The sequence below is a fragment of the Centropristis striata genome, chromosome 4, assembly GCF_030273125.1.
Source record: "Centropristis striata isolate RG_2023a ecotype Rhode Island chromosome 4, C.striata_1.0, whole genome shotgun sequence".
NCBI lineage: Eukaryota > Metazoa > Chordata > Actinopteri > Perciformes > Serranidae > Centropristis > Centropristis striata.
In genome coordinates, this window is record NC_081520.1 from 9,169,794 (window position 1) to 9,193,745 (window position 23,952).

At 39.9% G+C, this 23,952-nt stretch overlaps 3 protein-coding genes across 3 annotated transcripts; all 3 read right to left on the reverse strand.

Annotated features, from left to right (window-relative positions):
- Nucleotides 1-3: 3 nt before the first annotated feature.
- On the reverse strand, nucleotides 4-5,627 carry LOC131970206 (extracellular calcium-sensing receptor-like). The gene is made up of 8 exons (XM_059331540.1): nucleotides 5,521-5,627; nucleotides 5,031-5,325; nucleotides 4,640-4,929; nucleotides 4,072-4,367; nucleotides 3,015-3,220; nucleotides 1,691-1,912; nucleotides 1,003-1,126; nucleotides 4-908 (listed from the first exon to the last, which is right to left on the reverse strand). The coding sequence occupies exons 1-8, from the start codon at nucleotides 5,625-5,627 to the stop codon at nucleotides 4-6; spliced, it is 2,445 nt and encodes an 814-aa protein (XP_059187523.1).
- A 1,086-nt stretch (nucleotides 5,628-6,713) lies between these two features.
- On the reverse strand, nucleotides 6,714-14,783 carry LOC131969912 (extracellular calcium-sensing receptor-like). The gene is made up of 8 exons (XM_059331139.1): nucleotides 14,635-14,783; nucleotides 14,153-14,447; nucleotides 13,778-14,067; nucleotides 13,156-13,451; nucleotides 11,019-11,224; nucleotides 8,831-9,052; nucleotides 7,712-7,835; nucleotides 6,714-7,618 (listed from the first exon to the last, which is right to left on the reverse strand). The coding sequence occupies exons 1-8, from the start codon at nucleotides 14,661-14,663 to the stop codon at nucleotides 6,714-6,716; spliced, it is 2,367 nt and encodes a 788-aa protein (XP_059187122.1). The 5' UTR covers nucleotides 14,664-14,783.
- Nucleotides 14,784-15,780: 997 nt separating this feature from the next.
- On the reverse strand, nucleotides 15,781-23,697 carry LOC131969913 (extracellular calcium-sensing receptor-like). The gene is made up of 8 exons (XM_059331141.1): nucleotides 23,600-23,697; nucleotides 23,081-23,375; nucleotides 22,696-22,985; nucleotides 22,074-22,369; nucleotides 20,970-21,175; nucleotides 18,254-18,475; nucleotides 16,778-16,901; nucleotides 15,781-16,685 (listed from the first exon to the last, which is right to left on the reverse strand). Exons 2-8 carry the CDS (start codon nucleotides 23,339-23,341, stop codon nucleotides 15,781-15,783), a joined length of 2,304 nt encoding a protein of 767 aa, XP_059187124.1. The 5' UTR covers nucleotides 23,342-23,375; nucleotides 23,600-23,697.
- Between the last annotated feature and the right edge of the window lie 255 nt (nucleotides 23,698-23,952).

A 23,952-nucleotide genomic window follows, 5' to 3' on the forward strand; every position in this document is an offset into this window, starting at 1 on the left:
TTCTCAGGATTGATTTTTGTTCATTAAATGCTTCTTAGTGTTCTTCTCTGGCTTAAATAATATGATGAAACACTTTGGAGCAAATATACACAATATTAGTCCAAAACTGGAGGCCAGAATGGCAAATATCTCCACAGCCACAGTGAATTTCCCAGGAGAGCTGACATATGCAGGGATAAAGGTGATCCACACTGCACAGAATATCAGCATGCTGAAGGTGATCAGCTTGGCTTCATTAAAATTATCAGGTAGTTTCCGAGCCAGGACAGCTAACACAAAGCAAAAGACAGCCAGCAGGCCGATGTACCCGAGCACAGCCCAGAACCCAACAGCTGAGCCTAATGCACACTCCAGGATGATTCTCTCCTTGTATGTTGTGAGGTTTTTCACTGGAAATGGAGGACTAAGAACCAACCAAATAGTACATATTATAACTTGAATGAACGTGAAAGACACTACAGTCATTCTTTGCTGTGGAGGACCGAACCATTTCATCACATTGCTTCCTGGGAGTGTAGCTCTGAAGGCCATTAACACCACTATTGTTTTTCCAAGAACACAAGACATACAGAGGACAAAGGTGATCCCAAATGCTGTGTGGCGCAGCATGCAGGACCACTCAGAGGGCGCTCCAATGAAAGTTAATGAACATAAGAAACACAGAGTCAGAGAGAAGAGCAGCAGGAAGCTCAGCTCAGAGTTGTTGGCCCTGACAATCGGGGATGTCCTGTGACGATAGAACACAGCCGCTGTTATAATGGCAAGACAGGCACCACCAACTGAGAATGCAGCTAGGATGATTCCTAGGACCTCGTTGAAGGAAAGAAACTCTACAGGCTTGGGGAGACACGTGTCCCTATCTGCATTAGGCCAGAACTCCTTGAGGCATGGGAGACAATCAGAGGAATCTAAATATAAAACAAAGAGGCCTTTTAGGAGACATATTGTAAACTACTGTATATGTTGTACAGTCAATATGCATTTGGAGAAAATAAAAAATACCTGTAGCTTTGCTAATCTCTCCCTCAGGACATGGTAAACAATCATAGCAGCAGATGGGTTTTCCTTTCTGCAGCACTTTACGAGTTCCTGGAGGACAGCTGTCAGAGCACACTGACACAGGTACCTGGCACATAGATACAAACAAAATATCAGATGTGCTACAAAGCTCTGAGGTTAAAAGCTATAGCTTGTAAAAATGCCATAATTTGTACTAGAGTGAAAGCTTCTCTTACAGCTCTCCCTTCCCCAAATACTCAACAAGTGCTTCCTATTTTGATAATTTAACAAGCAGCCATTGACATCATTGACTGCTGCGTTCGAGTCCACTCGGATCTGATTGGTCATTTTCTTTCAGGTGAGGTGGATTCTCATAAATGAAGCTCAGTGTAATCTCTCACCCACTCATCATGTTGCTTCAAAATCAGGTGATCATGGGCCTGCATCTTATAGTTAAACCAACCAGATTTTGCCAAAATCTTCAATTTCTTACTATCCCTATACTCCAACTCAGCAAGGAAACTCTTTTGGGTAAGGAGAAGGGGTAGTTTTATGCAAAAATTATGTAACTATGGACTTACATTTTTTTACAGTGAGTATAGGCATGAGGAACAGCAAAACTCTTCATCCCATGTAAGACTGTCAAAATGTCAACTAAAATATGTTAAACTACATTTTCTGGGCTCCTTACTTGTGTGCTGCCTTCCACCCAGGTTAGGTTCCTGTTGATACGGAACTCTCTGCCCACCGGCAGTGATGCATCGTAGTGTCCGACTGTCACCAACTCGATGTTGCCACTCTCAGTTTTTTGCCAGTTCACCAGCTCATATTTGGCCACAGGATCCCCGTTGGCATCAAATGACACATCATAACCATTTTGCGAAAAATGTACTTTCTTTAACTGCATAAGAACCTGTGAGGATGAGATAAAGTAATAGAAAATAAATAATACTTAAAATGAGAAAATTTGATCCAATATGTTGACAGTGTCCTTTTACAATCCAGCCACATCTTTAACTTCCTATTAATTAAAAGTGGTAAAAAGTATGTAATTGTTCTGAAAAAAAAAAAAAAAATAGGTTCATCCGAAGATTCATGTTAACATACAAATAACATTGTGGGCTTTTATTCTGAAGGCCTGGCTCAACCTGACTTTTCTGGTTGCTATGTTGTTTGGGCGCATTAGAAAGTGGAGAGGGGAGGGGCACTCAAAACAGTTGAAAAGCCTAATTTACAACTACTCGTTTTTTCAAAAAAGTCCCAAAAACAAAATATTATTATCATCAAAAAGAAGTCTTTCTTTTTTTCTTCGACAAATTTCTGGTTCGAGTTAACATTAGTCTCTATGGAAATTTTGGTTGGAATTGCTGTCACATTCAGGCTCAGTGAGCCAAATCTGTAAGTCTGATTGATTTTAGGGAAGGATGTCTGTGACAAGCACACAATTCTCTACAGTCTGCTAAAATTTGTTCATAAAGAGTGAAAGTTTGTGGGAACAAACACAGGTGAAATATGCCAAATTAATATCCCAGCCTTTCTAGCTGTAATGTCATCCACTCTAGCTCTGTACATTCCACCCAATACACATCCCATCATAAAGTCTGAAACACTGGACCAATTCGGTCCAAAAAGCTCCTAAGTCTTGTGAGCCGCTTGAATTTCTAATAATTTTTCTACATTGAAGAATAGCGATTGGGAACAGCCCCTAAGTGAGGTGATTCTGAACTCTTTTCACAGTGATTTTATCAATTTTTTGTGATTCTTATGATATTCTTATATATAGCACCATTCCTGATCATTATATGATTTCATGTAGCTTTTGGACATTTTTGGTGTTGCGTAGCACTTAGTACTTCAACCGAAAGTACGGCAGAAGATCAGTTTGCACTGAACCTATGGTTCTAAATTGGCACACCAATTAAGAAGAATTGATTAAATTCCATTAAACTGTACAATTTTAGCATTAAAATTAACATAGGTGCATTGGTGTGGTCACCAATTTGTTTTTCACTGACCTCTTCAGATTCTATCCTGGTGAATTTGTCACAGTGAGTTGTAGAATTTGTTTCCTGACACACTGCATTATGAATGGCATATGCTATTGCATAAACAGCCTTGTATACCATGTTAGTGATCCGGAGCTGAGATGTGTCAGTGTATGGAGTCTGGAGCGTCTTTATCTCTTCACTTCCATCACACACTCTCTCGTTTGTGTCTGCCCCTAAAACCACACAGAGGAAAGGCATGTTTTTTCAACCATAACATTACAACTCATTTCAGCAACTCATATCTATAAAGCACCTATGTAGTTGAAAAACATGCATTTTTTATTTAAACCAGTTTTACAAATATCTTTATAAAGATATTCATAAAACAGTGTTTTGTGATAGTTGATGTTTCTATTTATGTCAGCCCTATTTTTTAACGATCTTTCACTGATTGAAAGGCCGTTAGTTCGATCCCTGACCCTGGCAGTGCAGATGCGGAAAATGTTGAGCAAGATACTGCAGCCCAAAATGAGTTGGCATAACCTTGCATGATAGCATCGGCCACCAATGTAAGAATGTGTATGGGAAAGGGTGAATGTTGAATTGTAAAGTTGCTCAGATTAGAAATTTTATTTAGTCTATTTCATTGGCCAAGCAAGTGTACATATAGTATGAATTTGACTCTGGTGGCATGTCAGTTTATGTGTATAAACAGACAGGGACAATATGTGCATTTTAAAAGACTGTTAATATTTAAACTATAAAAATATATAATTTACCTTCTGAGTTGGCCGGTCTTAACATGTTTAAAATATGTGAATTATCTGAAATCACTGTTGGAATAATAGTTTTGTTACATGCAAACAAGCGTATATTGTAACTGATATGTGCAATTGTTTATCTCTATTTAGCTTAATGATACAGATATTATCTCTATATTGGGTGCTTGTGTTCAATAACAGATTTCCTTTTAATGTTAAATCTGGGGTGTGGTCTTCAAGCAACTGCTGCTCCACTCAGATAGACAGAGATATAAAACAAAACTGAAACACAAGGACCCAAAAATAAGATTCAACTCTCTCACTTTTTCTCAGCCTGCAGTTGAATGCATCCTCCCAGAACTCAGTGAGCAGTGGAGAGGCAGCCACTTTAGAGGGAGAGAGGTCCAGCAGGAAGTCTCTCAGACCTGGGATGACTGATTGCTCAATGCCAAATCCAATAGCTCCAGCACAGAAGCTGAACCTCAGCATGTCTGGGTCTGTTACCCATGCCTCACTGCCTATCCACTGGCGAGGTGGAGATGGCTCAAGAGAAAGCTCCTCTAGCAGAATCCTCAGATCTCCAGGGGATGTAAATGCCACAACAACCATAGCTGTTGACCTGGAGATATCGTGCATAACATATTATACCATATCACATAAAAATAAAGCATTTAAATATGTCAAAACACTTAACACAAACGGCAGTTGATCTAATTGGCTCACGATATCAGTGGAGAAAAATAAGAGAAATAGAAGGGACAAAAAAAAGATATATATTTCCAATGCAAACTAGACAAACAAAACTCATATTTAATAGCATTACTTATAGTTCTGAGTGCAGAAGCTCAGTGTCAACACAGGGAACAAAAGTACAATCAGTGATGTAGAAACCTGCGGATAACGTCAGCTACTCTCTGGATCCTGCTACGTGGGTTGGTCCGATAGAAAGCTTCAGAGTATTCCACACAGATCCCCTCTCTGCGTGCTGCGGCCAGGAAAGACGCCATGCCATTATTGCCATAATCTGAATCCGACCGGACAGCACCTATCCAAGTCCAGCCAAAGTGTTTGACCAGCTTGGCCAGCGCGTCAGCCTGGAACTGGTCACTTGGGATTGTTCTGAAGAAACTCGGGTACTGCTGCTTATCAGACAGGCATGCACAAGTGGCAAAGTGGCTCACCTAATGAAAAACAATAATGTAATTATTTAACGGGAGAAATAAAAAAAACCTGGACAAGTCTATATTAAACATGCAGATTGCCAGAAATTCTAAACGTTTACTTGAGGGATGTTAAAAGGCCCAATGATGCGCGACATGCTGATGGATGGCGTGGACCCAGACTCACCAACAACTGCCATCACCATACCAGACTGTGAGCAGTTGTCGCCGGTGTAAAACACCGGGTCCAGGCCGTTTGAAAGCTGGAATGCCACATGCACTGCCACGGGCACCGAGGCGCACGAGTCGTAGATCTGATAACCGAGTCTGATGCCCGGCAGCAGCTCCGTGCTGTTGTTAATCTCCTCGATGGCGAAGATCATTGCGCGTGAGAAGCGCAGTTCACGGGGGTCAATGCTGCACACAGAAACTCATGTCAACTCCATAAGCACAGGCGATAATTTTAACAGAAATCCATATTGAAGATTTACAAAAATGTATAAATGCACTGCATCTGAGGGGGGAAAAAGTCAGAATATCACTAAAATTAAGAACATTTCGACATTTACAAAATCTTAAATCCTTTTATCCCACATTCTCAATCTTACTAACCTCCCTTTGCACCTTAGTGGCTCAGGCATGTAGGTGTAGTTAGTCTTCACTGTGTGCATGTAGTAATGTATAGAGAAAATACCACCAGTGACGTAGTCACCATCCATTATGAATGCAGGTAGACGAGTGGTACTCTGTAGCTTACATTTCTCATATGCAGCCTCAGAGCTGACCCTAGCACTAGAAACATTTAAAGCAAGAGCTGAGTTCAGCTCACACAGACCCAGAGACAGGATCAGGCTAATAGAGAGAGCAGTGATCTCCATCCCTCAACTGTCTGTGTGGGAATACTGCATGTGTGTTATCACTGGTTTATATAAACTTTTCAGACAAACCGTCCCTCTTTCCACTGTATGTTATTCTAATGTACACCAAAGAGAATTCTTTCTATGGGCCATACAATATTATCTACATTAAGTGCACATGTGTCTCTTCTCCTCTTGAAAAGTTCTCTAGTTTGTCCTACCATTATGCCTTTTTTGTTTCTTTTTAGCTCATATTGCAGTCAAGTCTAACAAATGCACCTTTAATAGCTTAGTTTGTTTGCATCTTACATGATGTGAAAAAATAAATATTTTTTAAAAAGCAATGATTTTTAGACAACGTGAATACAGAACACAGAACCAAGCCTTTTTTCTGTATTTTGACCTAATTTATTTTCTCATTTAGCTTATCAAAAAAGAATCTCATAGCAAAGATTTCACAAATACTTCCAGACAGGAATGAGGCCAAGCATTTATTTTGTGAAATTACACTGTACTTATTCACGAACATTCACAAACTGGCGTTAAAATTCACAAAACATTTCATGTAAAATATTGCGTAATTTTTTAAGTCAACCATGAAAAGACTGAGTTGAATGTGCACATTATAAGCCTTATACTATATGCTCCCATCTTAAACATTAACATTGTGACATTTTATGTTGCTGTCCAATCATTGTAAATGTAGTTCACTAAAGCAATAAAATCCTCAGTGTCCAATTTACTGAGAAAGCTGAGTTCTCCTGCTCACAAAGACAGAAAAAACGAGAGGAACACATTCTGCAGCATGGTAACCCAGCTTTTCTGTAAATGTAGCACACACTGAGGAATGTATCGCTTCAAGCAACTACAATAACTATCAAAACTGTTTGGAAATCCTCATCAACGCTGGCCAATGTCTCTTGTAACTTGTTAAACACATCATATTCGTCAGGATTGATATTTGTTCATTATATGTTTCTTGGTGTTCTTCTCTGGTTTAAACAATATGATGAAACACTTTGGAGCAAATATACACAATATTAGTCCAAAACTGGAGGCCAGAATGGCAAATATCTCCACAGCCACAGTGAATTTCCCAGGAGAGCTGACATATGCAGGGATAAAGGTGATCCACACTGCACAGAATATCAGCATGCTGAAGGTGATCAGCTTGGCTTCATTAAAATTATCAGGTAGTTTCCGAGCCAGGACAGCTAACACAAAGCAAAAGACAGCCAGCAGGCCGATGTACCCGAGCACAGCCCAGAACCCAACAGCTGAGCCTAATGCACACTCCAGGATGATTCTCTCCTTGTATGTTGTGAGGTTTTTCATTGGAAATGGAGGATTAAGAACCAACCAAATAGTACATATTATAACTTGAATGAACGTGAAAGACACTACAGTCATTCTTTGCTGTGGAGGGCCAAACCATTTCATCACATTGCTTCCTGGGAGTGTAGCTCTGAAGGCCATTAACACGACTATTGTTTTTCCAAGAACACAAGACATACAGAGGACAAAGGTGATCCCAAATGCTGTGTGGCGCAGCATGCAGGACCACTCAGAGGGCGCTCCAATGAAAGTTAATGAACATAAGAAACACAGAGTCAGAGAGAAGAGCAGCAGGAAGCTCAGCTCAGAGTTGTTGGCCCTGACAATCGGGGATGTCCTGTGACGATAGAACACAGCCGCTGTTATAATGGCAAGACAGGCACCACCAACTGAGAATGCAGCCAGGATGATTCCTAGGACCTCGTTGAAGGAAAGAAACTCTACAGGCTTGGGGAGACACGTGTCCCTCTCTGCATTAGGCCAGAACTCTTTGAGGCATGGGAAGCAATCAGAGGAATCTGGATATAAAGCAAAGTGACCTTTTAGGTGACATACTGTAAGCTACTGTGTATGTTTTACAGCCAATATGCATTTGGAGAAAATAAAAATACCTGTAACATTGCTAATCTCTCCCTCAGGACATGGTAAACAATCATAACAGCAGATGGGTTTTCCTTTCTGCAGTACTTTACGAGTTCCTGGAGGACAGCTGTCAGAGCACACTGACACAGGTACCTGGCACAAAGATATAAACAAAATATCACATATTCAGATGTGCTAAAAAGCTTTGAGGTTAAAAGCTAAAGTTCGTAAAAATGCAAGAACTTATATTTGAGTGAAAGCTTCTCTTGCAGCTTTCCCCTCCCCACAAACTCAACAAACAGAATCTCAGTTAGTTTGATGTTCTTGAACGTTTCGCTCACTTTGAACTAATCCTTTTAAATGGTTGGTAAGTAATGACTCGTCTCAGTGAGTAATTCGTTCATTTTCACTCTATATGTTCCCTCTTCACATGGCAGCTGCATAAGCTCAGTCAGGACAGGAAACAGATAATGATTAGTTTGTGACTCAACTATGTGTCCTCAAGTTTGAGTCTCTTGTTCATTTGTCATGTGACAGCTGTAGAGGCTCAGCCGCAGTGCTGTGGGATGAGCAGCAGCAATAAGTAGACTTTTTCACGCCTCATAATAGATTGTCAGGTTTGTGTTTTCCGTTAATTTGTCACATGACAGACAGCTCAGTCACAGGGCTGTTGGCGACCCAAGCTCAAGTTAATATGAACTAAATGAATGTTGAATTTACAATCCGAAAGTCAATGATCTGAGTCAGTAAAAAGACTTGAACTTTCCAACACTCAATCTTGGATAAGTGCTTCGTAGTTTGGCAGTTTGACCACAGCTTATCAGCAGCCATTGACATGACTGACTGCTGATTTTGAGTCCACTCAGCTTATCTAGTTTTTGTTCTTTCAGGCGAAATGAAACCAATCAGTCAGCCAAAATCTCACAACAATCAAGTCGAAATATTATCTTTTCTGTTAATATCCCTGTACTGCAGCTCAGCAACACTTTTGGATAAGAGCTTTATGTAAAAATGCTGTAACTTTGGAATCAATCTTTTTACAAAGAGTATAGGCAGGAGGAACAGGCACCAAAACCACTTCATACTATGCAAGACTGTCAAACTTGTTAAACTTAAATATATTAAATTCAAGCTTTTGGGCTCCTTACTTGTGTGCTGCCCTCCACCCAGGAGAGGTTCCTGTTGATATGGAACTCTCTGCCCACCGGCAGTGATGCATCGTAGTGTCCGACTGTCACCAACTCAATGTTGCCACTCTCAGTTTTTTGCCAGTTCACCAGCTCATATGTGGCCACAGGATCCCCGTTGGCATCAAATGACACATCATATCCATTTTGCGAAAAATGTACTTTCTTCAACTGCATAAGAACCTGTGAGGATAAAATAATGTAAGAGAAAACGAAAAATACTTAAAACGAGAAAATTTGAGCCGCAATGTTGACAATGTGCTTTACAATATAGCCACGTCCATAACTTCCTACTGAGGTATAATTACTTTACTTTACTTTACTTTACTTTACTTTAATTTACTTTACTTTACTTTACTTTGCAACAAGTACTGGTACTCCTGGGTTTCTTGATAAGACACAATTATCTCAAAACCTTTTATTCTACGAATTCACTTGTTGCTTCTCCATGACTACTCATTACTTTATTACTCCTTCCTTCAAGTACAACAGATCATTGCTTTGTAACCAGTACTCATACTCCTGGGTTTCCTTTTAAAGCAGTTACCCATCAGGATTTTATTGTACTAAGCTAATCCTTGCTTTGCACAAACTACTAATCATTTTAAGTATTTGTTGATTCTAGTACAAAAGATGGTTGCTTCGCAACAAGTGTTATAAACGGGGAAAAAAACTTGCCAACCCAATTGATCCAGAGGGTGACTGTGACAGAAAGATGTTTATAAATGCCCCAGCCTCTCTCCACCTCGCTGTGATGTCATCCACTCCAGCTCTGAGCTTTCCACCCAATATACACCCATTATTAACTCTGAAACGCTTTGAAAGCATCAAACGTAAACTGCAATTTCATAAAAAGCGTGCAAGTGTAGTAGGTTGGAAAATGCTACATGTTTAGTTTTTATTTAAACAGCCAACCCCTCTATTTTTTGTAATTATTTAACTATTCTATCATTCTCAATACAGACTTTACATCAAGGCAATATACACTTGCGTCAGTAGATGGTGCTCTGGTGCTGCTGTGGCTTCTCTAGGGAGACTATCGCTACAAGCTCTGCTCATGCGCAGCCCAGAAATAAACAAGCTCTGGCATGAGAAAGACGCTAACTTTGGTCCTCTTTCTATCGATCCACAGGCAGTGCAAAACTCAATTTTTCGATCTTTAGCTTGGTTTAGAAACTAATGTGAATGCATTATTAATTGTTTGTAATGTTTTAAGGTGATTTTGAAATGTGTGTTAAGTTTGGCATGCCTCATTTTGTAGCTAATTGTCACGATGTGCTTCATCCTGCTGAGTAGTTCTTTCATGAGCTTCAGTTTCATACAGTAGTTTTGTATGTGTAAGTGTAAGTAATTGACGTAGTATTCAGTAACGTAAGAAAATGTGTTCTTAATCTTGATCAGCATTTGTACATAGAAATAAACAAGCTCTGGCATGAGAAAGACGCAAACTTTGGTCCTCTCTCTATCGATCCACAGAGAGCTCTGTGGATCGATAGAGAGAGGACCAAAGTTTGCATCTTTCTCAGTGTTATCTCTCTTGGTTACGCAGTGCTCCCTAGCCTGTGTAACCTTTGCTGCTGGCCCAGATTTCCCCTAGGTCTGGTGCCAGTAACACAAGCAATCAAAATGCCTGTCTAGTCCAATAAATGTCCCAAGTCTTATGCCCCATTTAAACTGCTGATCATTTTCCACCTTTAAAGTATAGTTAATTAATCCTGGTACTGACAGGGCAAGGACTGAAGTGCCCTTGAGCAAGGCACCTAACCTCCCTGCACAGCTCCCCGGGCGCAGTTATGTGCTGCCCACTGCTCCTTGCATGGTGTGTTCACTTGTGTGTAAAAAAGGATGGGTTAAATGCAGAGGTTGAATTTCCCCATTGTGGGATTAATAAAAGTAATTCATCTTAATCTTAATCTTAATCTTAATCTAGCACATCCTAAAAGTGAGGTCTTTCTGAGGTCTGCAATTTTATCACAGTTTTTTGCGATGTTTATGATGAGGGCGAGGCAACAGTTTGCCTTGCATCCATGGTGCAAATTGATACATCAAATAATAAGAAATTCGTTCCATTTTTTTAATTTGTTCGTTGTAATTTCAAAAAGGACGTAAATGCATTGTAGGTGTGGTTACCTATTTGTTTTTCACTGACCTCTTCAGACTCTATCCTGGTGAATTTGTCACACTGAATTGTAGAATTTCTTTCCTGACACACTGCATTATGAATGGCATGTGCTATTGCATAAGCAGCCTTGTATACCATGTTAGTGATCCGGAGCTGAGATGTGTCAGTGTACAGAGTCTGGAGCGTCTTTATGTCTTCACTTCCATCACAAACACTCTCAATTGTGGATGCACCTAAAACACACAGAGACAGAGGAAAGTTGTTTTTTTCAACCCTAAAAAATACAACTAATTCGGCAAGTCAAAAACCCTGTTTTACTGTTTTGCAGATGTCTTTATTTATTTTCAGATAGCTGTTTCTGTTTGTATCAGCCCTATTTTTAACCATTATTCACCAATTTGAATGTCAATACTTCAATCCCTGACCCTGGCACTTGAATTTGAATGGGTGAATGCTGACTTATTGGGATCGCTAAGAACTAGAAAAATGCTTAATAAATGCAATTATTTTTATTTTTATTATTTTAATTCTGTTAATTTTATTTCCCATGTATCTGTACACGATACATTATATTGACTGTGGTCTCATGTCTGTTTCTGTCCATATAAACTGACAGTGACAATGGCCCTCATTTATCAAACGAACATAGATCCGAACATATATTCCCTCTTACGACAGGGTTCACATGTGATTTGTCAAACATTCGTATCTCTCCAATCACAACAAAAGAATGATCGGACGTTCATAAATGTGGCGGAAAACAAGCGCCATTTAAATGTCACTGAAGATTACGACACCATAGGATGCAATATCACCAAAAAGAGGATTTTTTTTTGCTTTTCTTTTTTTTTTTTAACTCACCTTTAATAGCAAAGTGCACCGTGACAAATGACAACAGGAGCATATAGACATTTTACAGAAATACGTAGCAACGGATATTTATGAAATGAAAAGTATATACTCAAACAAGTTCGGTGATTATTTTAAATTTGGAGCACAGACGGAAATTTTCCCCAGATGTTGCAGTCAGGAGGTAAACAGTGTTTTAAAGTGTGTTTTAATTCCAAAAGAAGAGGAATTTCTCAGAGGAAGAAATTGAAAGGCTGACGTCCAACAGCTGCAACAGAACAAACTGGTTTTGTTTGGCAGCATAAAAAGTTAAATGAAAGGAAATCATGTGGCATCGCTGATTGGGAATGTTTCTATTCGGGAACCACTGGTGGTGAAGGAGACACTTATGCTCCGGTGTCCGAGCCGGATAATGGTAAATAGCAGAAGACAACAACATTTAATAGCCTAAATATTCTGGTTAGAAATTTCACGGCCGCAGGATGTATTTAATTTTAATGAGGTTTTAGTGATAAATGATACAGCCTAAACATGCTTTGGTTTGTCACCATTAAAAGAAAAAAAAACACGGCAGAGTTTGATCAGCTCCAGGCATCAATACAATAGTCTAAGATAAATTTTCCGACTCAGATGTGTGGACTTCATGCTGACTCAAATTTGCGTAAACGAGCTGAGATCGGATGTGAGATCTGATCATACCCTCTGCTCAAGTCCAAATTGATAAATGCCGAGCCTTTAGTAGAAATGATCGTACGCCCACTTTACGCTCACTTTCTGTCGTACACTCGTTTGATAAATGAGGGCCAGTATGTGCATGTTAAAAAAACTGTGCATATTTAAAGAGTAAGAAATTTACATACTGACTTGACCTGTCTTAATGTGTTTAAAATATGTAGAATATTTATAAATCAGTGTAAGAATAATGATTTAATTACATGGAGACAAGCATATAACTAAATGTAATGTAAAGTCCAATTTTTCATTCGTGTTTGGCTTAATGACCTGGACATTGTCTCTATGTTATGTGCTTATGTTCATGGCTTTAGTGTTGACATAAAAACACTGTAGCAAACTTTATACAAATGTTTAAAGACAGCAGAATGCCAAAACCTGACCTGAAAGATCATAATTTCTGGTGAGATTAACAGAGATGCATCTTATTGCCTCCTTATGAATCCGTTCAATGACAACATATTTCCTGTTCCTGCTAAATCTAAGATTTAGTCTTAAAGCAACTGCTTCTCCACTTAGAGAGACAGAGAAATACAACAAAACTAAAACACAAGGAACCAAACATAAGTTTCAACTCTCTCACTTTTTTTCAGCCTGCAGTTGAATACATCCTCCCAGAACTCAGTGAGCAGTGGAGAGGCAGCCACTTCAGAGGGAGAGAGGTCCAGCAGGAAGTCTCTCAGACCTGGGATGACTGATTGCTCAATGCCAAATCCAATAGCTCCAGCACAGAAGCTGAACCTCAGCATGTCTGGGTCTGTTACCCAGGCCTCACTGCCTATCCACACACGAGGTGGAGAGGGCTCAAGAGAAAGCTCCTGCAGCAAAATCTTCATGTCTGCGTTGGCTGTAAATGCCACAACAACCACAGCTGTCGACCTGGAGAGACATTATAGTTCATTATATTATATCAGCACAAAGATAAAATTAAGATCATAAACATAAACTTACACAGATAATAAGAGATAGCATAGAAAATTATAGTTTAGAATATTTGGCCTCACTGACAAAGAAGAATGTCAGTAACAATTATAAGATAAATACACATGCTTCAAAAGATGCACTTCTAATGTGATAATAATAATAAAATAAATATAAAAAAAACTTCAAATCGTGAATCTCAAATGTTTACACATTTAATGGTTCTTTGTGCGGAAGGTCAGTGTCAGCACAGGGAACAAAAGTACAATCAGTGATGTAGAAACCTGCGGATAACGTCAGCTACTCTCTGGATCCTGCTACGTGGGTTGGTCCGATAGAAAGCTTCAGAGTATTCCACACAGATCCCCTCTCTGCGCGCTGCGGCCAGGAAAGACGCCATGCCATTATTGCCATAATCTGAATCCGACCGGACAGCACCTATCCAAGTCCAGCCAAAGTGTTTGACCAGCTTGGCCAGCGCGTCAGCCTGGAACTGGTCACTTGGGATTGTTCTGAAGAAACTCGGGTACTGCTGCTTATCCGACAGGCATGCACAAGTGGCAAAGTGGCTCACCTAACGAAAAAAACAGTGCAATTACAAAACAATCAGCACACTTCTATATTACACAAGCAGATTGCCAGACATTCTGAACATTTACCTGAGGGATGTTAAAACGCCCAAAGATGCGCGACATGCTGATGGATGGCGTGGACCCAGACTCACCAACAACTGCCATCACCATACCAGACTGTGAGCAGTTGTCGCCGGTGTAAATCACCGGGTCCAGGCCGTTTGAAAGCTGGAATGCCACATGCACCGCCACGGGCACCGAGGCGCATGAGTCGTAGATCTGATAACCGAGTCTGATGCCCGGCAGCAGCTCCGTGCTGTTGTTAATCTCCTCGATGGCGAAGATCATTGCGCGTGAGAAGCGCAGTTCACGGGGCTTAATTCTGCACACAGAAACTCATTTCAGCTTTATAAGCGAATGACACCATTTCAACAGAAACTGTCACTGTCAAAAATGTATGAATGCAGTAGATTGGTGAACCAAATTGTCAGAACATCATTAAAATTAAGAACATTAACATCTTACACAGTATAATATCATTTTATCCCACATTTCTCCCTCTTACTAACCTCCCTTTGCACCTTAGTGGCTCAGGCATGTAGGTGTAGTTATGCTTCACTGTGTGTATGTTGGTATGTAAAGAGAAAACACCACCAATAACATAGTCACCATCCACTGAGAATGCAGGAAGACGAGTGGTACCCTGGAGCTTACATTTTAGAGATGCAGCCTCAGAGCTGACCCCAGCACCAGAAACATTCAAGGCAAGAGCTGAGTTCAGCTCACACAGACCCAGAGACAGGATCAGGCTAATAGAGAGAGCAGTGATCTCCATCCCTCAACTGTCTGTGTGGGAATACTGCATGTGTGTTATCAATGGTATATAGATTTTTCAGACAAACCGTCCCTCCTTCTAATGTACGTCAGCTTACAGTACACCAAAGAGAATTCTTTCTTTGGACTACACAACATTATCTGCATTAAGTGCCCATGTGTCCCTTCTTTTCTTGCAAGCTTATCAAGTTTGCCCAATAGCCTACCCTCATACCTTTATTGTTTACTTTTACCTCTTATTGCAATTAGGTATAACAAATGCACCTTTAATATCTTGTCTTTGTGGTTCAGTCCCATCTCACAGAATGTCCGGACAGAAATATTTTTTAAAGCATTTCTAACAGTATCAAAACTGAACACAGGACCAAGCATTTTTTTTCTGTATTTTGACCTCATTTATTTTCTTATTTAGCTCATCATGAAATACTATTTGTAAAGTAAATTCATAACATATTAAAAGAATATTCACAAGATGGCATACAAATGTATATACCATGTTATGTAAAACAAATGCAATATTTAAATCAAAAAGGTGAAGACTGTGTTGAATGTGCACATTATAAGCATTATACTGTATGCTATGGGAAAGTTTGTCACATTTTTATGTTGCTGTCCAATCAGTGTTGATGGTAAATGTAGTTCACTAAAGCAATACAATCCTCAGTGTCCAATTTACTAAGTAAGCTGAGTTCTCCTGCTCACAGAGACAGCAAGAACGAGAGGAACACATTCTGCAGCATGGTAACCCAGCTTTTCTGTAAATGTAGCACACACTGAGGAATGTATCGCTTCAGTCATCTACATTTACTTTCAAAACTGTTGAGAAATCCACCTCAATGCTGGCAAATGTCTGTTTTAACTTTTCCCAAAACTCATATTTCTCAGTATTGATTTTTGTTCATTAAATGTTTCTTGGTGTTCTTCTCTGGCTTAAACAATATGATGAAACACTTTGGAGCAAATATACACAATATTAGTCCAAAACTGGAGGCCAGAATGGCAAATATCTCCACAGCCACAGTGAATTTCCCAGGAGAGCTGACATATGCAGGGATAAAGGTGATCCACACTGCACAGAATATCAGCATGCTGAAGGTGATCAGCTTGGCTTCATTAAAATTATCAGGTAGTTTCCGAGCCAGGACAGCTAACACAAAGCAAAAGACAGCCAGCAGGCCGATGTACCCGAGCACAGCCCAGAACCCAACAGCTGAGCCTAATGCACACTCCAGGATGATCCTCTCCTTGTATGTTGTGAGGTTTTTCATTGGAAATGGAGGATTAAGAACCAACCAAATAGTACATATTATAACTTGAATGAACGTGAAAGACACTACAGTCATTCTTTGCTGTGGAGGGCCAAACCATTTCATCACATTGCTTCCTGGGAGTGTAGCTCTGAAGGCCATTAACACAACTATTGTTTTTCCAAGAACACAAGACATACAGAGGACAAAGGTGATCCCAAATGCTGTGTGGCGCAGCATGCAGGACCACTCAGAGGGCGCTCCAATGAAAGTTAATGAACATAAGAAACACAGAGTCAGAGAGAAGAGCAGCAGGAAGCTCAGCTCAGAGTTGTTGGCCCTGACAATCGGGGATGTCCTGTGACGATAGAACACAGCTGCTGTTATAATGGCAAGACAGGCACCACCAACTGAGAATGCAGCCAGGATGATTCCTAGGACCTCGTTGAAGGAAAGAAACTCTACAGGCTTGGGGAGACACGTGTCCCTCTCTGCATTAGGCCAGAACTCCTTGAGGCATGGGAGACAATCAGGGGAATCTGAATATAAAGCAAAGGGGCTTTTAGGAGACATACTGTAAACTACTGTATATTTTGTACAGTCAAAATGCATTTGTAGAAAATAAAAATACCTGTAGCATTGCTAATCTCTCCCTCAGGACATGGTAAACAATCATAACAGCAGATGGGCTTTCCTTTCTGCAGCACTTTACGAGTTCCTGGAGGACAGCTGTCAGAGCACACTGACACAGGTACCTGACACAAAGATATTAACAAAATATCACATATTCAAATGTGCAAGATTGAACGTTTCTCTTGCAGCTCTCCCCTCCCTACATTCTGAACAAGTGCTTCCTGGTTTGAGAGTTTGACCACAGTTCAAAAGCAGCCATTGACTGCTGCGTTGGAGTCCACTCTGCTCTGATTGGTCATTTTCTTTCAGGCAAGGTGGATTCTCATAAATTAAGCTCAGTGTAATCTCTCAGCCACTCATCATGTTTCTTCGAAAGCAGTTGATCATGGGCGTGCACTCTTTAAGTTAAACCAACCAAATTCTGCCAAAATCAAGTAAAACATTTTTTTCTGTTACTATCCCTTCACTGCAACTCAGCAAGGGAACACTTTTGGATAAGATGAATGGTTAGTTTTATCCAAAAATGCTGAAAGTGTGGAATTATTTTTTTAGGAGTATTGGCAGGAGGAACAGGGACCAAAACAATTTGACAGTCCTACATGGTATAAATACCATGTAGAATTTTAAACTTAACTAGGCCTACAAGCAGGACTGAATGGGGCCGAGCAGAGTGGAGCCGTCGGGGGAGGCCACGTTGGGCGCAGCGATGTGGGCTTAGTCCCTATGCGTACCAAATGGTGTGTCTCATACCACTGTGCTTGGGGTAGGTGTAAAACATGTTACTTGCTGTTGCCAGCAGGGGGCGCTATGACTGTGTGTCAACATTGACACGTGGGTGTGTTCCGGGCTGGACCCTAATCACGTGTGTGAAATTTGGGACAGATTGGACAAGGTATGGTCAAGTTATCCAGTCTGGTGTTAGATGGTGAGACGCCATATTTTGGCGCCATGCCACGCCCACATAGTGTGACAGTCGGTAAAGCTTTCAATAACTTTTGATCCCAAAGGCCTTGTGATGCTACTGACCAATTTTGAAGGCAATAAGGTGAAATTTGTAGGAGGAGTTTGTTAAAGTATGCAGCATGGAAATGGCGAAAACTCCATATTCAATCCAAGATGGCCGACTTCCTGTACATTTTAGGGTATGGCTTCTTGAGACTCTTTGGTGCGTCTTCCCATGATACATGTATGTACCAAATTTCGTGTCTCTACGACAAACCTGTGTGAGGGGCTGCATTCTAGGGGGCGCTAGTAGGTCATTTTGCCACGCCCATTTCTGAAACCAATAAAATACTTACATTTTCGACACGATTGAATTTTGGTGCAAGTTTGGTGAGTTTTTGAATATGATAAAGGCCTCAAAAAGGCGATTCATTTGTCGAAATAATAATAGACGGACCAATTACAATAGGGTCCTCGCACCGTTAGTGCTCGGTCCCTAAATATGTTGAACTAGAGCTTTTGGGCTCCTTACTTGTGTGCTGCCCTCCACCCAGGTGAGGTTTCTGTTGATACGGAACTCCCGGCCCACCGGCAGTGATGCATCATAGTGTCCCACTGTCACCAACTCAATGTTGCCACTCTCAGTTTTTTGCCAGTTCACCAGCTCATATGTGGCTACAGGATCCCCATTGGCATCAAATGAAACATCATAACCATTTTGTGAAAAATGTACTTTCTTTAACTGCATAATAACCTGTAAGGATAAAATAAAGTAATAGAAAATAAACAATACTTGAAAAAATATATTTTGAGCTGAAATGTTGACAATGTGCTCTTACAATACAGCCATGTCCTTAACTTCCTATTGAGATATAATTACTTTGCAACGAGTACTCGTACTCCTGGGTTTCCTGCAGTGGTGAAAGAAGTATTCAGATCCCTTACTTAAGTAAAAGTACTAATACCACACTGTTGCTATCAATCTTTTCTATTTCACTGCTATCCAACATGATGAACTACAAAAAGTAGTGCAGTTATGAAGTTCTGCAACATGTAACCTAGATCCACTACCTACTAAATTGTTCGAAAATGTCTTTCGTTGTTTAATACCGTCATGGAAAAAATTATTAGACCACCCTTATTTTCTTCAATATCTTGTTCATTTTAATGCCTGGTACAACTAAATTTGTTTGGACAAATATAATGATTACAACTAAAGTAACTCACAAGAGTTTATTTTAAGACATTATATTTAGCCATTTTCCATGTTTTTTTCATAATGATTTTGGTTATTATTAAGAAAGCCATGAAAAAATAATATGACCTATTATTGTTGTTATCATCATATTTGTCCAAACAAATGTACCTTTAGTTGTTCCAGGCATTAGAATGAAGAAGAATTGAAGAAAACAATGGCCTATTCATTTTTTCCATGACTGTAGATGATGTCTTTAAGATCGTCAATGCCTCCCTAAACTCTGGCATCCTCCCCACTGGTATCAAACAAGCCATTATTACACCACTGTTAAAAAAGATAAATCTGGATCCATGTGTTCCTGAAAGCTATGGACCAATCTCAAACATACCATTCCTGGGGGAAAACATCTTGAAAAGGTTGTTTATCAACAATTACTTATATACCAGTACCACAATAATCTGATTGCTCGATACCAATCTGGTATTAGAAGTAGTCACAGCACAGGAACTGCTATGTCAAAGTGGTTAACGGTCTTAAAATTTATTCTGGCAACCACAAAGTTTCTGTCCTCGTACGTATGTTTCAAGCGCTGTTTAGGTATCAGAGGTACAGTTCTTAATTGGCTTTCTTCCTATCACTCAGATCGTTCTGTTTCCATTGCCAAATTTCAATCTGATTTAGTTAACATTAGACATGGAGTTCCTCAAGGATCTATTCTTGGTCCACTGCTGTTTAATTTTTATATGCTTCCACTTTGGTCCATCATTCAGCAATACAATATTTCATAAAATGGAAATATTCAAGTAAAGTACAAGTACCTCAACATTTTACTTAAGTACAGTACTTAAGTAAATGTACTTAGTTACATTCCATCACTGGTTTCCTGTTAAGACACAATTCCCTCTCAAGCTTTTATTCTACTAATTCACTTGTTTCTTTGCCATGAGTACTCATTACTTTAAAGCTCCTTGTTTCAAGTAAAACAGATCATTGCTCCGCAACGAGTACTTGTTGCTTGAAGTACAACAGATCTTTGCTTTGTAAAAAGTACTCATACTCCTGGGTTTCCTTTTTAGAGAGTTACATATCAGGATTTTATTTTACTAAACTAGTCACTGCTTTGCACAAACTACTCATTATTTTGAGTATTTTTTGATTCCAGTACAAAAGATGGTTGCTTTGCAATGAGTGCAATGAACTAAGAAAAAAGTGGGTCCAAGATTCCTGTTAACAAACAGATACCTTTGTGGGCTTTTTTATTTTTAAAGCCTGGCTCATCCTGACTTTGCTGGTTGCTATGGTGTTTATGTCAGCATTAGAAAGTAGAAAGTCGAGGGGCACACAATGTCTAACAGTTGAGAAAAGTAATTTCATGGAGATCACAACCCTCAAACTACTCTTGTTTTTTTGTTTGTTTGTTTGTTTTCGAAAACCGTAAGTCCTAACGACAGAATATAACTATGGTCAGAAAGAAAAGTCTGAACGCGTTGATGAAGGTTTCATGTCTGTAGTAGAAGAAATGTGAGAAAATTGCATTTTTCTGTTTACAACATGAAATTTCTGGTTCCAGTTTAAATTACTCTCTATGGGACATTTGGTTGGTATTGCTGTCACATTCAGGCTCACTGAGCCAAATCTGCAAGTCTGATTGATTCCAAAGTAGGATGTCTCCGACAAGGACAAGATTCTCTACAATTTGCTCTAAAATTATTTAAAAAGAGTGAAGGTTATGAACAAGCACAGGTTTTTCAGAAAAATGTCCCATCCTCTCTCCACTCTAGCTGTGATGTCATCTATTCTAGCTCTAAACATTCCGCCCAGTACACACCCATTATAAACTCTGAAACGCTCAGAAAAAAGCATCAAATGTAAACTGTGATTTCATGAAAAGTGTGCAAGCAATCAAACTGTTTGGCCCAATGAAGATGACAGTTTGCATGGCACTTTGGTTCCAAATTGGCACACGAAATAATAAGAATGTAAATCCATTTCATTAATTTTTACATTTAAAAAGGACATTGGTGTATTGATGCGGTCACCTGTCACTCACCTCTTCAGACTCTATCCTGGTGAATTTGTCACACTGAGTTGTAGAGTTCCTTTCTTGACACACTGCATTATGAATGGCATGTGCTATTGCATAAGCAGACTTGTATACCATGTTAGTGATCCGGAGCTGAGATGTGTCAGTGTACGGAGTCTGGAGCGTCTGTATGTCTTCACTTCCATCACACACACTCTCGTTTGGGACTGCACCTAAAAAAAAACACAGAGAGGATTTTTTTTCAACCCTAAAAATAATAACTCATTGCAGCAACTCATATCTAAATTGCACTAATGTAGATGTAAAACATGCATTTTTAATTTAAAGGACTCTTGAAGCAAAAAATAGTATTTTGCAGCCGTCTTGATTTATTTTTCCTGTTTGTGTCAGCCCTATTTTTTAACCATCATTCACTGATTGAAAGACTGTCAGTTCGATCCCTGACCTTGGCAGTGTAGATGCTGAAAATCTTGAGCAAGATACTGCAGCCGAAAATGATATAGCACCTTGCATGATAGCCTCAGCCACCAATGTATGAATGTATATGTGGATGGGTGAGTGCTGACTTGTAGGGTTGCTAAGACTAGAAATGTAATTTAATCTATTTCATTGGCCAACCAAGTGTACACATAGAATGATTCTGACTGTGGTCTTATGTCTGTTTCAGTGTATATAAACAAACAGTGACAATATGTGCATATGACAAAAAACTGTTTATATTTAAAATATAAAAATACATATAATTTTCATACTGACTTGACTGGTCTTAACATGTTTGAAATATGTAAAAGATTTAAAATCACTGTAAGAATAATAGTTTAAATACATGCAGACAAGCGTGTTTATACTGTAATTGACAATTTTTCATCTCTATTTAGCTTGATGACGTGGAGACTGTCTCTACATTGTACAAAACTACAAAAACCTTCTAAAAGACAGCAGAATGGCAAAACCTGACCTGAGAGATCATAATTTCAAGTGAGATTCACAGAGATGCACCTCATTGCCTCCTTATGACTCAATTCAATCACTCAGATAGACAGAGAAAATAAAAATTAAAAATTAAAAAATGAAACACAAGGACCCAAACATAAGATTCACCTCTCTTACTTTTTCTCAGCCTGCAGTTGAATGCATCCTCCCAGAACTCAGTGAGCAGTGGAGAGGCGGCCACTTTAGAGGGAGAGAGGTCCAGCAAGAAGTCTCTCAGACCTGGGATGACTGATTGCTCAATGCCAAATCCAATAGCTCCAGCACAGAAGCTGAACCTCAGCATGTCTGGGTCTGTTACCCAGGCCTCACTGCCTATCCACAGGCGAGGCGGAAAAGGCTCAAGAGAAAGTTCCTCGAGCAAAACCTTCATGTCTGCATTGGATGTAAATGCCACAACAACTATTGCTGTCGACCTGGAGAGACATTATAGTATAGTATAGTATAGTATAGTATAGTATAGTATAGTATAGTAAAGTATAGTATAGAACAGTTTAGCAAATTATATGGGTACAAACATAAAATTAAGTAAATAAACACAAACATACATGTGGCCTCACTGATATAAAAAACGAATGCCAGTAACAAATTTAAGAGAAATACACAAAGTGTAAAAGATACACTTCTAATGTGTCTAAGATAATAAAACATTCAATCTTAAATGTTTACACATTTTATGGATCTGTGTGCAGAAGGGCAGTGTCAGCACAGGGAATAAAAGTACAATCAGTGATGTAGAAACCTGCGGATAACGTCAGCTACTCTCTGGATCCTGCTACGTGGGTTGGTCCGATGGAAAGCTTCAGAGTATTCCACACAGATCCCCTCTCTGCGTGCTGCGGCCAGGAAAGTCGCCATGCCATTATTGCCATAATCTGAACTCGACCGGACAGCACCTATCCAAGTCCAGCCAAAGTGTTTGACCAGCTTGGCCAGCGCGTCAGCCTGGAACTGGTCACTTGGGATTGTTCTGAAGAAACTCGGGTACTGCTGCTTATCAGACAGACATGCACAAGTGGCAAAGTGGCTCACCTAATGAAAAACAACAGTGCAATTATTGAATTGTACAAAACAATGGTTAAAGTTTATAGCAAACACGCAAGTTGCCATGAATTCAAAACATTTACTTGAGGGATGTTAAAAGGCCCGATGACGTGCGACATGCTGATGGAATGCGTGGACCCTGGCCCACCAACAACTGCCATCACCATACCAGACTGTGAGCAGTTGTCGCCGGTGTAAAACACCGGGTCCAGGCCGCTTGAAAGCTGGAATGCCACATGCACCGCAACGGGCACCGAGGCGCACGAGTCGTAGATCTGATAACCGAGTCTGATGCCCGGCAGCAGCTCCGTGCTGTTGTTAATCTCCTCGATGGCGAAAATCATTGCGCGTGAGAAGCGCAGTTCACGGGGCTTAATTCTGCACACAGAAACTCATGTCAGCTCCATAAGCACAGGTGATAATTTTAACAACAAGAAAAAAACATTGGCCTACAGGAAAACTGCAATTCATAATATCAATCAAACACTTATAAATGCACTGCATCTGTGAAACAAATTATCGGAAGATCATTAAAATTAAGAACATTTCCATCCTTACACAGTATAAAATCATCTTATCCCATATTTCTCCCTCTTACTAACCTCCCTTTGCACCTTAGTGGCTCAGGAATGTAGGTGTAGTTATTTTTCACTGTGTGGACGTTGGTATGTTGGGCGAAAACACCAGCAATAATATAGTCACCATCCACTGAAAATACAGGAAGACGAGTGGTACCCTGGAGCTTACATTTTAGAGATGCAGCCTCAGAGCTGACCCCAGCACCAGAAACATTCAAGACAAGAGCTGAGTTCAGCTCACACAGACCCAGAGACAGGATCAGGCTAATAGAGAGAGCAGTGATCTCCATCCCTCAACTGTCTGTGTGGGATTACTGCATGTGTGTTATTACTGGTTTATATAGATTTTTCAAACAAATCATCCCTCCTTCTACTGT

What these genes read in the sequence shown, in the direction of transcription:
- LOC131969912 (XM_059331139.1), bottom strand. Translation starts at nt 14,663, where the DNA reads ATGCCTGAGCCACTAAGGTGCAAAGGGAG. An exon ending in GGCGTTTTAACATCCCTCAG is followed by an intron (nt 14,068 to 14,152) that starts GTAAATGTTCAG and finishes TTTTTTCGTTAG; the next exon opens with GTGAGCCACTTTGCCACTTG. An exon ending in CCAGGATAGAGTCTGAAGAG is followed by an intron (nt 9,053 to 11,018) that starts GTCAGTGAAAAA and finishes TTATCCTCACAG; the next exon opens with GTTCTTATGCAGTTGAAGAA.
- LOC131969913 (XM_059331141.1), bottom strand. Translation starts at nt 23,341, where the DNA reads ATGATTTTCGCCATCGAGGAGATTAACAACAGCACGGAGCTGCTGCCG. An exon ending in GTAGCTGACGTTATCCGCAG is followed by an intron (nt 22,370 to 22,695) that starts GTTTCTACATCA and finishes ATGTCTCTCCAG; the next exon opens with GTCGACAGCAATAGTTGTTG. An exon ending in AGAGATTAGCAATGCTACAG is followed by an intron (nt 16,686 to 16,777) that starts GTATTTTTATTT and finishes CTTTATATTCAG; the next exon opens with ATTCCCCTGATTGTCTCCCA.
- LOC131970206 (XM_059331540.1), bottom strand. Translation starts at nt 5,627, where the DNA reads ATGGATGGTGACTACGTCACTGGTGGTATTTTCTCTATACATTACTAC. An exon ending in CAACTGCAGGCTGAGAAAAA is followed by an intron (nt 3,221 to 4,071) that starts GTGAGAGAGTTG and finishes GTGTGGTTTTAG; the next exon opens with GGGCAGACACAAACGAGAGA. An exon ending in GGGTGGAAGGCAGCACACAA is followed by an intron (nt 1,127 to 1,690) that starts GTAAGGAGCCCA and finishes TCTATGTGCCAG; the next exon opens with GTACCTGTGTCAGTGTGCTC.